Source organism: Oncorhynchus keta, chromosome 1 (genome assembly GCF_023373465.1).
Source record: "Oncorhynchus keta strain PuntledgeMale-10-30-2019 chromosome 1, Oket_V2, whole genome shotgun sequence".
Taxonomy (NCBI): domain Eukaryota; kingdom Metazoa; phylum Chordata; class Actinopteri; order Salmoniformes; family Salmonidae; genus Oncorhynchus; species Oncorhynchus keta.
The window spans coordinates 6,886,143-6,903,252 of NC_068421.1; the positions used below are offsets into that span (position 1 = coordinate 6,886,143).

The 17,110-nt window shown below is 44.5% G+C and overlaps 1 protein-coding gene across 1 annotated transcript in view; it reads left to right on the forward strand.

Annotated features, from left to right (window-relative positions):
• The first annotated feature begins 2,010 nt into the window (after nucleotides 1–2,010).
• Nucleotides 2,011–17,110, forward strand: part of LOC118376752 (serine/threonine-protein phosphatase 5-like) — a 35,964-nt gene continuing 20,864 nt past the window's right edge. The window contains exon 1 of the mRNA XM_052476083.1: nucleotides 2,011–2,178. Within this exon, the coding sequence (XP_052332043.1) occupies nucleotides 2,070–2,178 (109 nt within the window). The 5' untranslated portion in view covers nucleotides 2,011–2,069. The remainder of the gene's footprint in view (nucleotides 2,179–17,110) is intronic.

Consider the following 17,110-nt stretch of genomic DNA (forward strand, 5'->3'; position numbering starts at 1 on the left):
GTAGAGGGGGGTAAGGGGCAGAGGGGGTAAGGGGCAGGACAGGGGGTAGAGGGGTGTAAGGGGCAGAGGGGGGTAAGGGGCAGAGGGGGGTAAGGGGCAGGACAGGGGGTAGAGGGGGGTAAGGGGCAGGAGAGGACATGGGGTAGAGGGGGTAAGGGGCAGAGGGGGATAAGGGGCAGGACAGGGGCAGGGGGTAGAGGGGGTAAGGGGCAGGACAGGGGGTAGAGGGGGATAAGGGGCAGGACAGGGGGCAGGGGGTAGAGGGGGTAAGGGGCAGGACTGGGGCCAGGATGTAGAGGAGGGCAAGGGGCAGGACAGGGGGCAGGGTGTAGAGGGGGTAAGGGGCAGGACAGGGGGCAGGGGGTAGAGGGGGGTAAGGGGCAGGACTGGGGCCAGGATGTAGAGGAGGGCAAGGGGCAGGACAGGGGCAGGGTGTAGAGGGGGTAAGGGGCAGGACAGGGAGCAGGGTGTAGAAGGGGGTAAGGGGCAGGACTGGGGCCAGGGTGTAGAGGAAGGCAAGGGGCAGGACAGGGGGCAGGGTGTAGAGGGGGTAAGGGGAAGGACAGGGGCAGGGTGTAGAGGGGGGTAAGGGGCAGGACAGGGGGCAGGGTGTAGAGGGGGTAAGGGGCAGGACAGGGGGCAGGGTGTAGAGGGGGTAAGGGGCAGGACAGGGGGTAGAGGGGGTAAACGACAGGACAGAGGGGCAGGGGGTAGAGGGAGGGCAAGGGGCAGGACAGGGGGCAGGGTGTAGAGGGGGTAAGGGGCAGGACAGGGGGCAGGGTGTAGAGGGGGTAAGGGGCAGGACAGGGGGCAGGGTGTAGAGGGGGTAAGGGGCAGGACAGGGGGCATAGGGGGTAAGGGGCAGGACAGGGAGAAGGGGGTCGAGTGGGGTAAGGGGCAGGTCAGAGGGCAGGGTGTAGAGGGGGTAAGGGGCAGGACAGGGGGCAGGGTGTAGAGGGGGTAAGGGGCAGGACAGGGGGCAGGGTGTAGAGGGGGTAAGGGGCAGGACAGGGGGCATAGGGGGTAAGGGGCAGGACAGGGGGTAGAGGGGGGTAAGGTGCAGAACAGGGGGCAGAAGGGTTAAGGGGCAGGACAGGGGGTAGAGGGGGGTAAACGACAGGACAGAGGGGCAGGGGGTAGAGTGGGGTAAGGGGCAGGACAGAGGGCAGAAGGGGTAAGGGGCAGGACAGGGGGTAGAGGGGGTAAGAGACAGGACAGAGGGGCAGGGGGTAGAGGGGGTAAGGGGCAGGACAGGGGGCAGAGGGGGGTAAGGTGCAGAACAGGGGGCAGAAGGGTTAAGGGGCAGGACAGGGGGTAGAGGGGGGTAAACGACAGGACAGAGGGGCAGGGGTAGAGTGGGGTAAGGGGCAGGTCAAAGGGCAGAAGGGGTAAGGGGCAGGACAGGGGGTAGAGGGGGGTAAGAGACAAGACAGAGGGGCAGGGGGTAGAGTGGGGTAAGGGGCAGGAAACGGGTGTGAGAGGGTGTGGTTGCGGGTCCATTCCTGAGAGGCCTCTTCTATCACATGTAGATGATCTCTGTCTAAACATAGAGATCCCCGCCCCGTCCCGACAAACTGGACTGCCTCAATCTGGTAACGCTTCTCTTCTGCATAGCTCTGCTGCCACCTGGAGGTTGTTTCGCACTATTGCACCCTGTTACTTATAGCTTCTGTGATTCAGTATGACCTAATAATGAGCCAGCATAGGTTCTCTATACAGAATAGTGAAGCTTGTTGTTTTATTCTAAATTAACATGAAATTACAGATGGCAAGTGTATGTGAAATTTGGCCAAGCTATTCCAATATGTTCCTTCATTGTAGACTAATTACTTATTATTTCAGTTTAACTTATTTAAAATGTAAAAAAAAAAACTGCTTATTTCTGCTTAAAACCTAGTGTCAATGGTTATTTTCTTTTTTTTTTTTTTCAAATTAGGACAACTCTACTACCACAGACAGTTCACGCTTCAGTGGAGCGATTGAAAACTGACCCGAGATCAGGGCTCAGTGGAAAAGTGTAGTTTGCGACCATAGAACCGCAACGTGCGCACTTTGCGACTGTACTGTTAATGGCGAACGATACGGCAACATCCGCAAGCGGCAGCAGCAGAGAGAAGATGGCGGAGGGAGATAAAAATGCAGAGAAACTCAAGGAGAAGGCGAATAATTGCTTTAAAGGTAATTTGACAACAACCCCCGTAAAGTGGTTCTAGATTAACGTTATCGTTCAATCTATCTGGACAAAGTCTGTAATGATCCAAATTCAGTGTCCTTTCATATGGGCAACAACGGTGGATTTGTCTAGCACACATGAGCCGGTTGCTATGCTATCAGCTAGCTAGCGAAACGGCGCATTGCTACAGTGGACAGTTGTTGCTATGCTATCAGCTAGCTAGCTAGCTAGCTAAACGGCGCATTGCTACAGTGGACAGTTGCTGCTATGCTAGTTAGCATACCCGCTAACACACTCGTGAAAACGTGCCTCACAGTCGTGTGGTTTGTGTTGTCGTCGCAACTTGGTTCTTCTTGAAAACAGAAAACGATCCATTTAAATATATATATATATATTCCATGTAATATGGATCATTGTGATTATCCAGTATGTCCGAACTGATGTCGATGACACTGATCAGATTTGTCTTTCACGCTAAACAAGTCGGTATTGTGTCAGTAGCACACAGACAGGCCGTGTCAAGTCATTCATTCGCTAGTTACTGTTCCTTAGAAAACAACATGATTTCACTGTCTTAGTTTTAATTTTGCAAGTTGACACCCGTCGCCATATATTTAACGATTGGAGGAAAAAAAAACCTGTCTCACACTAAATCATACACTTTGCACATAATAACCCTAAATCACATCGCTACTAAAGTTAGCTTAATAGGAAAGTGGCAAGGCCCCCAAATCCAGATACCCCGTAGCCGCGGTAGAACAAAACATCAACATGTATTTTTTTCACATCCCTAATGTCTCTCATTTATGAAATGGATTGTTGTGTAAAAAAAATATTTTCCTTCAAAAGGGGTTAAATTGATAGCTATTGTGACACACCCCCAGGGCACTCAACAGTGCGACCATTTTACTCGCATATGCGCCTAATTTTTTAAAAATTTATTTACGAGCACCAGTGGATTCTAGCTTTTTAATATCTAAAATATTTTTCGTTGTGCTCCTAAATGTCTTTGTGTGTGTGTGGTAAACATTTTCAACGTAGGTACTTATATTCTTCAGTTATAAAAGGTGACGGAAGTACAGAATAATACCTGGCTGGAGAGGCGATCATGTAACCCAATATTGCGAGCTCTGATATTGCTAAAATGTGGAACGCAAGTAGTTTATTGTCTGCCCTTTATACACACACAAACAGCGGTTGGTGCATATTTGAAATATAGACCTGTAAATATACTATTTTTAATGAATGTAAGCGTTACTTTTTGGTGGATGATTTTAATAGACACACTTTCAAGTCAAATGTCCTCTCATTTAGTGCTGCCTGACAAACATGCATACAGTTGCACGTGTTTTCTTTAAACGTTGTGGCTATTGTAATCAGCTCTAAGGAAAACACGTTGGCTCAGACATGGGTTTTTTTTTTTGTGGTCCAAGGTTCCTTTTTTGTTGTTGTAAAGTTAGCCCCTACCCTTGTCATGAAGTCAGTGGCCACCACAGATGATCTTTGGAGCCACCATAGTTGTAGCCTCAAATCTAATATGATGTCCAAAAACAAATATGGCAGCCATAGTACCATTTGCTTGAGGTTAAATCACGTGTAATTATGTTTGGGGTGAAGGTGGCAGGTGGACCAGAAGACCGTTTTTGGTCTATTTATTTATTTTTGGTCCTAAAACCTATATGGCCAACAGGATTTACAATCAAACGCCTTCGCCTGCATATACAACGAACAAAAAATATAAACGCAACGTGTAAAAGGGATGTTTCATGAGCTGAAATAAAAGACCCCAGATCCATGTGCACAAGAAGCTTATTTCTCTTAAATGTTGTTAAAAATAATCTATCCACCTGACTGGTGTGGCAGATTATCTAACCTCTCTGGATTAAAACCAAATTAGGATACGTATACTATATTACGTTTTGGATCACTTCAAAAATACATTACCATGTAGTTTACCAATAAAATGTTCTGACAGGATGTGGACATCCTCTGTATACAACATTTTTATTTTTATTTTTACTAGGCAAGTACTAGGCAGTTAAGAACAAATTCTTATTTTACAATGACGGCCTAGGTTAACTGCCTTGTTCAGGGGCAGAACGACAGATTTGTACCTTGTCACCTCGGGGATTTGAACTTGCAACCTTTCGGTTACTAGTCCAACGCTCTAACCACTAGGCTACCCTGCCAGTACAGTACATGTTCATAGAATGTTAGCAAAAAAATGATCTCACTACAGTACGTGTTCTTAAAATGTTAGCAAAAAATAAATAAGTTCTTGCTACCGTGGAAATGAAAATACCTGTCTAGTTGTGGACAAATCACCCTGATGAACTCTTTAGTCATATCCCAGTTTACCCTGATGAACTCTTTAGTCATATCCCAGTTTACCCTGATGAACTCTTTAGTCATATCCCAGTTTACCCTGATGAACTCTTTAGTCATATCCCAGTTTACCCTGATGAACTCTTTAGTCATATCCCAGTTTACCCTGATGAACTCTTTAGTCATATCCCAGTTTACCCTGATGAACTCTTTAGTCATATCCCAGTTTACCCTGATGAACTCTTTAGTCATATCCCAGTTTACCCTGATTAACTCTTTAGTCATATCCCAGTTTACCCTGATTAACTCTTTAGTCATATCCCAGTTTACCCTGATGAACTCTTTAGTCATATCCCAGTTTACCCTGATGAACTCTTTAGTCATATCCCAGTTTACCCTGATGAACTCTTTAGTCATATCCCAGTTTACCCTGATGAACTCTTTAGTCATATCCCAGTTTACCCTGATGAACTCTTTAGTCATATCCCAGTTTACCCTGATGAACTCTTTAGTCATATCCCAGTTTACCTATTTGCTTATGGCCTTGCCTACACCTAGTAACCTGTTTCATTTAAATTATATGGGCAAAAAAACATGTATTTTAAAAAAAAAATTGGAATGGCAAGCTAGACAAAATTGAAAAAGGGCCTGTTTTATATAATGAATATGAATTTGGAGGGCAGAAATGATGAAATTAAAGCATTAGACCTCTCACTAAAGGCATCAGTCTTACAAAAGTTATACTTAAATCCAAACTGGTTCTCTAGCAGATTAGTAAGAATGTCTCACCCCATGTTAAAGAATGGCCTTTGTCCCTTTATTCAGATTACAAACTCTCACTTTCAGTTATTTCAAAATGAAATAATCTCCAAAATATAGTTATTTTCAAAACGATCAATAGAAAGTTGGTTGCGATTTCAGTTTAATCGACCAAGAAAAGACAGAACAAATAATACAACAATTATTGTGGTTAAACTCAAGTCTACTAATTGATAAAAAAAAAAACATTATTTTAATAAGGTATATCTTTGTAAATTATATCATAAATAGGACTGGTGGAGTTATGTCACATATGCAGCTAAAGAAATAAATGGAAACGTCTGCTCTATCCAAAATGACAACCAACTAATTGCAGCATTATCGCAAAAATGGAAGAAGCAAGTGGAAGGGGGAAAAATGTCCATGTTATTCCAAGTCCTGCATACTCACCAGACATGTCACCCATTGAGCATGTTTGGGATGCTCTGGATCGACATGTACGACAGCGTGTTCCAGTTCCTGATAATATCCAGCAACTTCACACAGCCATTGAAGAGGAGTGGGACAACATTCCACAGGCCACCAATCAACAGCCTGATCAACTCTATGTGAAAGAGATGTGTCACGCTGCATGAGGCAAATGGTGGAACCAGATACTGACTGGTTTTCTGATCCACGTCCCTACTTTAAAAAAAAGGGTATCTGACCAGCAGGTGCGTATCTGTATTCCCAGTCATGTGACGTAAATAGATTAGTGTCTACAGGATTATTTCAATCCACCGAGTTCCTTTATATAAACGGTAACTCAGTAAACTCTTTTTTTTCCCGGCGGTGGGCGGCGGCCTGCGGTGGGCGGCGGCCTGCGGTGGGCGGCGGCCTGCGGTGGGTGGCGGCCTGCGGTGGGCGGCGGCCTGCGGTGGGCGGCGGCCTGCGGTGGGCGGTGGGAAGCAACTCGACATTGAAGTGCACTGATTGAAATGGCATGTTTATTTAAAAAGAAAATACAATATATATTATATAAGTAATAACGGTATCAGTATTATCCTGCAGTGGGTTACCTGTAACTCAGGATACCAAGTCAATAGGTTGACATCGCATCCTGGCTAGATGATAGTTTAGTTATTGTCCAAGGAAAATCAGAGTTGTTGCCGAAACATTGAAGTGCACTGATTTGAAATAGCTAGCTAGATACATGGCCATAACTCGACGTGCATGTGTCTGCATATTGTTATATCAACCATCATGTTTATTTAAACAAAGAAAAGAAAATATATTATATATATATATAGTAGAAAAAACAGTACACATACAAGAAGTATACAAACAGACAATGATAGCATATGCTACAAATGACAGATTATACAAAGACCTTAAAACGGAAACCCAGGAGCACATTCTCCCATTAAAAGAAAAAAAAACGCGTCATCAAGAATATTAACAATTATATTCATAGTTTTATCTTTCCATATATATTTTTTTGCATGTAGACAAAATGAATGCAACATTTTTTTTTCTGTGTGCTCAACATAAAAAGTAGTTAATGTATTTTTTTGAGTTTCTTCAGGTAATGATTCACAGGGTAATACTTATGGATCATTCTGAAAAGAGACCTCTTTGACCGTGTTAACAAGCAGGTACTTTTTCACAACGGATATTATTGACAAATGTATTCCAGTAAGTTGTGAAATAAGGAATAGATACAATATCCCTTTGAAATAGGAAATAGCAGGTATAGATAGATCTGTTGTTCTGAGGGAACAAGGAGAAACACATTATATCTCTATTGGATAGTCAACTGGATTAAGCGAAGGTAGGTCAACAAGGTGAGGTCTGGCTACACCTATAAATAACATGAGAGTTCCAGATGGAGTAGTATCAGAGACTATGGAGAACTCTCTAGGAGGGCAGGTCAACAAGGTGAGGTCTGGCTACACCTCTAAATAACATGAGAGTTCCAGATGGAATAGCATCAGAGACTATGGAGAACTCTCTAGGAGGACAGGTCAACAAGGTGAGGTCTGGCTACACCTCTAAATAACATGAGAGTTCCAGATGGAATAGTATCAGAGACTATGGAGAACTCTCTAGGAGGGCAGGTCAACAAGGTGAGGTCTGGCTACACCTCTAAATAACATGAGTTCCAGATGGAATAGCATCAGAGACTATGGAGAACTCTCTAGGAGGACAGGTCAACAAGGTGAGGTCTGGCTACACCTCTAAATAACATGAGAGTTACAGATGGAACAGCATCGGAGACTATGGAGAACTCTCTAGGAGGGCAGGTCAACAAGGTGAGGTCTGGCTGCACCTCTAAATAACATGAGAGTTCCAGATGGAGTAGTATCAGAGACTATGGAGAACTCTCTAGGAGGGCAGGTCAACAAGGTGAGGTCTGGTTACACCTATAAATAACATGAGAGTTCCAGATGGAGTAGTATCAGAGACTATGGAGAACTCTCTAGGAGGTCAGGTCAACAAGGTGAGGTCTGGTTACACCTCTAAATAACATGAGAGTTCCAGATGGAATAGCATCAGAGACTATGGAGAACTCTCTAGGAGGGCAGGTCAACAAGATGAGGTCTGGTTACACCTCTAAATAACATGAGAGTTACAGATGGAACAGCATTAGACTATGGAGAACTCACTAGGAGGTCAGGTCAACAAGGTGAGGTCTGGTTACACCTCTAAATAACATGAGAGTTACAGATGGAATAGCATCAGAGACTATGGAGAACTCTCAGGGATATTGTAACTAGATTGGAAAAAATCCTCATAATTGATTAACAATCCTTCTGCATTAAACAGTTGACTCACCAGTAGGATATGATTATTGAACCAGTTCTTTAAAAAATAAAGACTTGTTTCTATACAACATATCCTTATTATTCCAAATGAAATACCTATGTGGGGAAAAATAATGTTTATATATTATCGACCACGCTAAGAATACTTGTCTATGAAAAGCAGATCATTTTGTAGGAATCTCATCAATGTTATAGTTACTATAGTTACCAAAGTGACATAAAATTGAAGTCACCAAACCGGGAGAAGATGTGAGGGATGAAAATTCCAAATTGAATTTGGATTCCGTAAGAAATGTTTAGCCCAATTTATCTCCCAAGTATTATTCAAAGTAGGAAACTTATAAAAAAAATGAGACCACCATATTCATGTGTTCATAACGGAATATATCCTAATATAATGTGTACGATTTTTCCAGATGATGTTGAAAATCATTTGGTCAACCGCTTTACCTATTTTGTTGTCAAGATGTAGGGGACTGGGCTGTATGTAGGGGACTGGGCTGTATGTAGGGGACTGGGCTGTATGTAGGGGACTGGGCTGTATGTAGGGACTGGGCTGTATGTAGGGGACTGGGCTGTATGTAGGGGACTGGGCTGTATGTAGGGGACTGGGCTGTATGTAGGGACTGGGCTGTATGTAGGGACTGGGCTGTATGTAGGGACTGGGCTGCATGTAGGGACTGGGCTGTATGTAGGGGACTGGGCTGTATGTAGGGGACTGGGCTGTATGTAGGGGACTGGGCTGTATGTAGGGGACTGGGCTGTATGTAGGGGACTGGGCTGTATGTAGGGGACTGGGCTGTATGTAGGGGACTGGGCTGTATGTAGGTACTGGGCTGTATGTAGGTACTGGGTTGTATGTAGGGACTGGGCTGCATGTAGGGACTGGGCTGTATGTAGGGGACTGGGCTGTATGTAGGGACTGGGCTGTATGTAGGTACTGGGTTGTATGTAGGGACTGGGCTGCATGTAGGGACTGGGCTGTATGTAGGGACTGGGCTGTATGTAGGGACTGGGCTGTATGTAGGGGACTGGGCTGTATGTAGGGGACTGGGCTGTATGTAGGGACTGGGCTGTATGTAGGGACTGGGCTGTATGTAGGGACTGGGCTGTATGTAGGGACTGGGCTGTATGTAGGGACTGGGCTGTATGTAGGGGACTGGGCTGTATGTAGGGGACTGGGCTGTATGTAGGGGACTGGGCTGTATGTAGGGGACTGGGCTGCATGTAGGGGACTGGGCTGCATAAGTACGTCTGGATATACCTTCTGCTTTAGAAAGCAATACTCAACCTTTCAAGGATAAATCGCTCTGCAACCAATGGCTCAACTTATTTTTGTTATTTTCAATAAGACATTTTAATGAACGTCTTTCATGTTGACCCTTAGATATGGTTATCCCAAGGTCTGTTACTTTTTCCTCGACTGAAATATTGCATATAGAGGGTATTGGTCTTTAACAGCAAACAATTCACACAATTCATCACATCGGCTGCTCTAGGCATCTGGTCAGCGTCTTTCAAAAAGATGGTGGTGTCATCTGCACGCTGACTAATGATAATATCTCTGTCAGCAATAGAGATCCCTTTTAATATCTCTGTCAGCAATAGAGATCCCTTTTAATATCTCTGTCAGCAATAGAGATCCCCTTTAATATCTCTGTCAGCAATAGAGATTCCTTTTAATATCTCTGTCAGCAATAGAGATTCCTTTTTAATATCTCTGTCAGCAATAGAGATCCCTTTTTAATATCTCTGTCAGCAATAGAGCTCCCTTTTAATATCTCTGTCAGCAATAGAGATTCCTTTTTAATATCTCTGTCAGCAATAGAGATCCCTTTTTTATATTGCAGGATTTAACAGAACTTGTAAGAAGTTGTGTTGCAAGCAGGAAGAGGTAAGGTGAAAGTGGGCAACCTTGCCTGATTCCTCTTTTCAAATCAAATCTAGTAGAAGTCCCATGCTTTAATTTTATGGAACTGTTCCTATTTCATTTAAAGAGTTTTAATAGTACTACAAAGGAATTCCCCAAATCCAAATTTCTCAAGGGAGAGAAAGAGTGGAACATGAGTTTCTATAGACAATACAACTTTGATATCTTTGAAGATTAGATCAAAATAGTCAATAAGGTCTAACCCCAGTCGGATATTAATAGATATGTCTATTCCTCATGAAGCCAGATTGAGTCTCCTCTATAATTGAGTCCAATACTGCTTTCATTCTTTTTTGCAAATATAGAGGCCAATATTTTGTAGTTGTTATTGAGCAGACAGATTGGAGGCCAATTATGGAGGAGAAGCCAGTCTTTCTTGTGCTTAGGTGTTAATGTAATCAGACCTTGAGTCAAACTGGGAGCGAGAGCATTATTTACAATGCTTTCAGAAAATACCTCAAACAGAAATGGAGCCAACTGTTGAGAAGCAGTTTTGTAAAACTCAGCAGATATACCATCAGTCCCAGGAGATGTATTATTTGTAAGGTGTTCAATAGAATAAATGATCTCTTCAACTATACATCACACTGTTCCCCCTCCACTGCTCCAATTGATTTCACATTCCCCAGAGAGTCAAATAAACAGAGTTGAGAAAACCTCACAATACTTACAACTATATAAATTCCTGTAGAAGTTGCAACTAAAGTTAGAAGTTAATTTGGGATCATCTGTGATTAGACCAGTCATATTTAATTGTTGAAGTGTATTATTTTGAGAGTGGTGTTTTTCTAACCTGAAAAAACAAGAAGCATTTTGTTCACCCTTCTCTAGCGACTTCTTCCTAGATCTGACAAAGGCTCCCTTCTGCTTTCAGTTTATACATATCATCCAACTTGTGTTGTACCTCAAACAGAACAGATGTGTCCTCCTCTGAGAGACTTTCAACAGGCTTTTTAACAAGAAGTGATCTTTGTAATTAAACTTTCTTCTTCAGCTCTCCTCGTCTTGGCATCAATAGTCCCATATTTTCCAACCTAATATTTCAAAAGCTCCCAGTTATTACTGTATGAATTGTCATTTATAGCTTTGTTCCAGAAGTGTGTAATTAAATTGTACCCTGATAAGCTACACTGCACCTAATCACCTGACACTGACGTCATCAGGACGCAACTTATCTTTGTTGTTAAACACTGTTGAAGGCTGAAAGATGAAGTATCTGTCCCGGGATCCTGCCAGGAAGACGAGCTAGATTAGCTGGCTCGGCAGTCTCAAACGTAGGCAGCTATTGGATGCTTCCAACGTTGCAGGAGCTGCATTTTTACTTTGCTTTGTTCCGGGACGATGTGGACCGAGTTGACTTTCAATGTAGCAATTGCTTGCTTGTGGAGGACTACAGGAGCGAAGTAGCTCCTCTTAGCAAGCAATGTAGCAAACCTACTTAAACTACTGGGGAACCCACGCCCACCTACTTTTTATTTTTCTTCCACCCCAGTAGCCGGTCTCCGCTCTGGTCTGGTGGAGGTTTTGCCGCCGTGTCGGCTCTCCACAGCCGACTGGCCGGTTCTAGGCAGGGTTCCATCCCCGAAGGGGTCTCCCCCTTCCCTGGAGAAAGGAGCAGATCTCGACCCAACCAACCAGCCATGGAGGTACGTCACTCGCCGTGGAAGTCGAAGAAGGCGTCCTCTGGCAACGGGGGTCTCCATGGAGATGTTGAGCCCGGGAACTGACACAGACCAGAAACAGCTTTGCTGCCCTGGATCCAGAGGTTCCGGCACCTTCGTCCTTGGTGGCTTCCCAATCAAGATCGAATCCGGAGGTACCTGCGTCTTCGTCCTCAGTTCTGTCTCCCTCTCCGGTGGCTTCTACCTCGGGTTCAGATCCTCGGAGCTCCCACCCTCATCAGACCGCGAGGCTACCTGAGAGACTGGCCTATTCACCAGCTGTCATCATAGGCACCTCTATGGTGAGAAACATCTCGGTCCCCAAGGCAAAACCCCTGTGCTACCCAGGAGAACGAGTACAAGGCTGCTTCCGACTGTTCTACCACAGATGCCGGGAGCTGACACTGTCGTAGTCCATGTGGGGTCAAACTACATCAGGAGGGCTAGCTCGGAACAGTTGAACATTTATTTTAAAGAACTGATTTTGGCATTAAAAGACTCCCAAAAAACAGCCAATGATTTCAGGTCCAGTACCATCGTTGGGCCGCGGGTGTGAAAGATTCAGCAGACAGCTGGCATTACACATCTGGCTAAAAGACTGTAGCTCTGCTGGAGTCACTTTTATTGATGACTTTGACACCTTCTGGAAACAGAAGATACTGTACAGGAATGACGGAGTCCTTCCAAATCATCTTGGCTCCTGGACTCTGTCCAAGCATTTCAAGGCTGCGTTGAAACAATGAGTGGAAAAGAATCCAGGACCAGCTCAGTTAATCCCTGCCATTGACTGGTAAATGATCCAGGACCAGCTCAGTTAATCCCTACCCCATTGACTGGTAAATGATCCAGGACCAGCTCAGTTAATCCCTACCCCATTGACTGGTAAATGATCCAGGACCAGCTCAATTAATCCCTACCCCATTGACTGGTAAATGATCCAGGACCAGCTCAGTTAATCCCTACCCCATTGACTGGTAAATGATCCAAGACCAGCTCAGCTAATCCCTACCCCATTGACTGGTAAATGATCCAGGACCAGCTCAGTTAATCCCTACCCCATTGACTGGTAAATGATCCAGGACCAGCTCAGTTAATCCCTACCCCATTGACTGGTAAATGATCCAAGACCAGCTCAGTTAATCCCTACCCCATTGACTGGTAAATGATCCAAGACCAGCTCAGTTAATCCCTACCCCATTGACTGGTAAATGATCCAGGACCAGCTCAGTTAATCCCTACCTTTGACTTGTAAATGATCCAGGACCAGCTCAGTTAATCCCTACCCCATTGACTGGTAAATGATCCAGGACCAGCTCAGTTAATCCCTACCACTGACTGGTAAATGATCCAAGACCAGCTCAGTTAATCCCTACCATTGACTGGTAAATGATCCAGGACCAGCTCAGTTAATCCCTACCATTGACTGGTAAATGATCCAGGACCAGCTCAGTTAATCCCTACCATTGACTGGTAAATGATCCAAGACCAGCTCAGTTAATCCCTACCATTGACTGGTAAATGATCCAGGACCAGCTCAGTTAATCCCTACCATTGTGACAATGAGTCGTACATTTGATGCAGCATTATGACATGATTTTTAGGGGCATTGGTAAACACAAGTAATTTAATTTATGTACTCCTAATTGCACTGAATATATCTGTTTATCAGCTATTGTAAGCAGTAGTCATGAGCCAATAAACCAGTGTTACACTGTTAGCACTGAGGCGGTGTCCTAGTAAGGAAGACCACTTTACGCAGCTCACCCTGCACTATCAGATCCAATGTAAATAACATGAGTAAGTCTACCTCTGATAAGCTTCCCAGTAAAGCATTAAAAACAATCAAGCAACCCAGAAAAGTGCTAAAAAAAATAGCCCATATTTTTTTTTTTTTTTTTTTTACCTTTATTTAACTAGGGCAAGTCAGTTAAGAACATATTCTTATTTTCAATGACTGCCTGGGAACAGTGGGTAAATGATCCAGGACCAGCTCAGTTAATCCCTACCATTGTGACAATGTTCAGGGGCAGAACGACAGATTTGTACCTTGTCAGCTCGGGGGTTTGAACTCGCAACCTTCCGGTTACTAGTCCAACGCTCTAACCACTAGGCTACGCTGCCACCCCATATTAACATATGTAGCCTAAGAAACGAAGTCCATGAAGTCAATAACTTGCTTGTAACAGTCAGAATATGAATGTAATCTATCTCTGAAACCGAAATGCCAACGGAGGCGGTATTACGGTCTATATTCAGAACCACATTCCTGTAAAGCTTAGAGAGGATCTCATGTTAAATACTGTTGAAGTAATATGGCTACAGGTTAATCTGCTTCACCTAAAGCCCATTCCGTTGGGAAAATGCTATAGACCACCAAGTGCTAACAGTCAGTATATGGATAACTTGTGAAATGCTTGATAATGTATGTGATATCAACAGCCTGACTACATTTTCTGGGTGATTTAAATCATTGACTGGATAATCATGAGATATCCACTCAGGAAAAAATTTCAAACTGTAACCAGTGCCTGCATCCTGGATCCGGTCATCAGTCAACCTACCAGGGTAAAACTTACAAACAGCACAGGAATAAAATCATTAACCTGTATTGATCACATTTTTACTAATGCTGCAGATATTTGCTTTAAAGCAGTATCCAAATCCATCGGATGTAGTGATCACAATATAGTAGCCATATCTAATGAAAACCAAAGATCCAAAAGCTCGGATGGAATATAGTGTATAAGATCATACAATAAGTTTGTCGTGATTCCTATGTTGATGATATAAATAATATTTGTTGGCCTGGTGGGAAGTTATGAGGAGCAACCAGACACTAGTGGTCTGTGGTGGCTAATGAGGAGCAACCAGACACTGCTGGTCTGTGGTTATGAACAACCAGTAAATCTGCTGGTCTGTGGTGTGTAATGAGGAGCATACAGACACTGCTGGTCTGTGGTGTGTAATGAGGAGCAACCAGACGCTGCTGGTCCGTGGTGTGTAATGAGGGAGCAACCAGACACTGCTGGTCTGTGGTGTGTAATGAGGAGCAAACCAGACACTGCTGGTCTGTGGTGTGTAATGAGGAGCAAAGACGCTGCTGGTCTGTGGTGTCTAATGAGGAGCAACAGACACTGCTGGTCTGTATGTGTAATGAGGAGCAACCAGACGCTGCTGGTCCGTGGTGTGTAATGAGGAGCAACCAGACACTGCTGGTCTGTGGTGTGTAATGAGGAGGAACCAGACACTGCTGGTCTGTGGTGTGTAATGAGGAGCAACCAAACGCTGCTGGTCCGTGGTGTGTAATGAGGAGCAACCAGACGCTGCTGGTCTGTGGTGTGTAATGAGGAGGAACCAGACGCTGCTGGTCTGTGGTGAGTAATGAGGAGCAACCAGACGCTGCTGGTCCGTGGTGTGTAATGAGGAGCAACCAGACACTGCTGGTCTGTGGTGTGTAATGAGGAGCAACCAGACACTGCTGGTCTGTGGTGTGTAATGAGGAGCAACCAGACGCTGCTGGTCTGTGGTGTGTAATGAGGAGCAACCTTGTATGACGCTGCTGGTCTGTGGTGTGTAATGAGGAGGAACCAGACGCTGCTGGTCCGTGGTGTGTAATGAGGAGGAACCAGACGCTGCTGGTCTGTGGTGTGTAATGAGGAGGAACCAGGCGCTGCTGGTCTGTGGTTGTAATGAGGAGCAAAACAGACGCTGCTGGTCCGTGGTGTGTAATGAGGAGCAACCAGATGCTGCTGGTCTGTAATGAGGAAACCAGACTGCTGGTCCGTGGTGTGTAATGAGGATCAACCAGACGCTGCTGGTCCGTGGTGTGTAATGAGGAGCAACCAGACACTGCTGGTCTGTGGTGTGTAATGAGGAGCAACCAGACACTGCTGGTCTGTGGTGTGTAATGAGGCAGCAAACAGACGCTGCTGGTCTGTGGTGTGTAACAAGGAGGAACCAGACACTGCTGGTCCGTGGTGTGTAATGAGGAGGAACCAGACGCTGCTGGTCTGTGGTGTGTAATGAGGAGCAACCAGACGCTGCTGGTCCGTGGTGTGTAATGAGGAGAACCAGACGCTGCTGGTCCGTGGTATGTAATGAGGAGGAACCAGGCGCTGCTGGTCCGTGGTGTGACAGTGGAGGAACCAGACACTGCTGGTCCGTGGTGTGTAATTTTGAGGAACCAGACGTTGCTGGTCTGTGGTGTGTAATGAGGAGCAACCAGACGCTGCTGGTCCGTGGTGTGTAATGAGGAGGAACCAGGCGCTGCATTGAGCATTTATAAACTACTCATTCCAGTTACTAATAGAGCCAAATGACTGTAAAAACTGTTCAAGCCCCTTGGATTGACAGTAACTACATTGGCAAGGTGGTGAAAAAGTATTGAACTCTATCAACAATGACAAGCCACCAGGGTCTGACTAACATGGATGGAAAATTACACAGATAATAGAGCCATGACTACATGGAACTCCTATTTGCCACATCTTCAATATAACCCATGACTACAAACTATATGCTCTCAGGCCTGAGGGAGGGATAGAGCCATGACTACAAGAATAGTAAAGCCCCAGTTACTGGCTCAAAGAGCCATGACCAATCACCCTGTTATTCAACCCTTAGTAAATCTCTGGAAAAAGTTGTGTTTGACCAGATACATGGGATTTTTTTACAGTAAACCAATTAAAACATGACAGCATGCTTATAGGGAAGGACACTCAACAAGAGCCATGACACAAATGACTGATGATTGGCTGAAAGAAATTGACATAAAATGACTACATGGAACTGTCTTATTCCACAGTACTACATAGAGCTTTGACTACATTGATCTCAGGTTTTCCACAGTAGACTATGTTAGAGCCATGACTACAATGTGGATAAAGAGTTACCTGTCTAACAGAACACAGACGGTGACTTTAATGGAACCTATCAAATATAATCCAGTTAGAATCAGGAATTCCCCAGGGTAGCTGTCTAGGCACATTGCTTTTGCATTTTTTTTTACTAATGACATGCCACTGACTTTGACCACACAAGCCATGACTACATGGAACTCTATTCCACAGTACTACATAGAGCCATGACTACATGGAACTCTATTCCACAGTACTACATAGAGCCATGACTACATGGAACTCTATTCCACAGTACTACATAGAACCATGACCACATGGAACTCTATTCCACAGTACTACATAGAGCCATGACTACATGGAACTCTATTCCACAGTCCTACATAGAGCCATGACTACATGGAACTCTATTCCACAGTACTACATAGAGCCATGACTACATGGAACTCTATTCCACAGTCTACACTACCCTGATACGCTACACTACCCTGATACGCTACACTACCCTGATACGCTACACTACCCTGATACGCTACACTACCCTGATACGCTACACTACCCTGATACGCTACACTACCCTGATACACTACGCTACACTAACC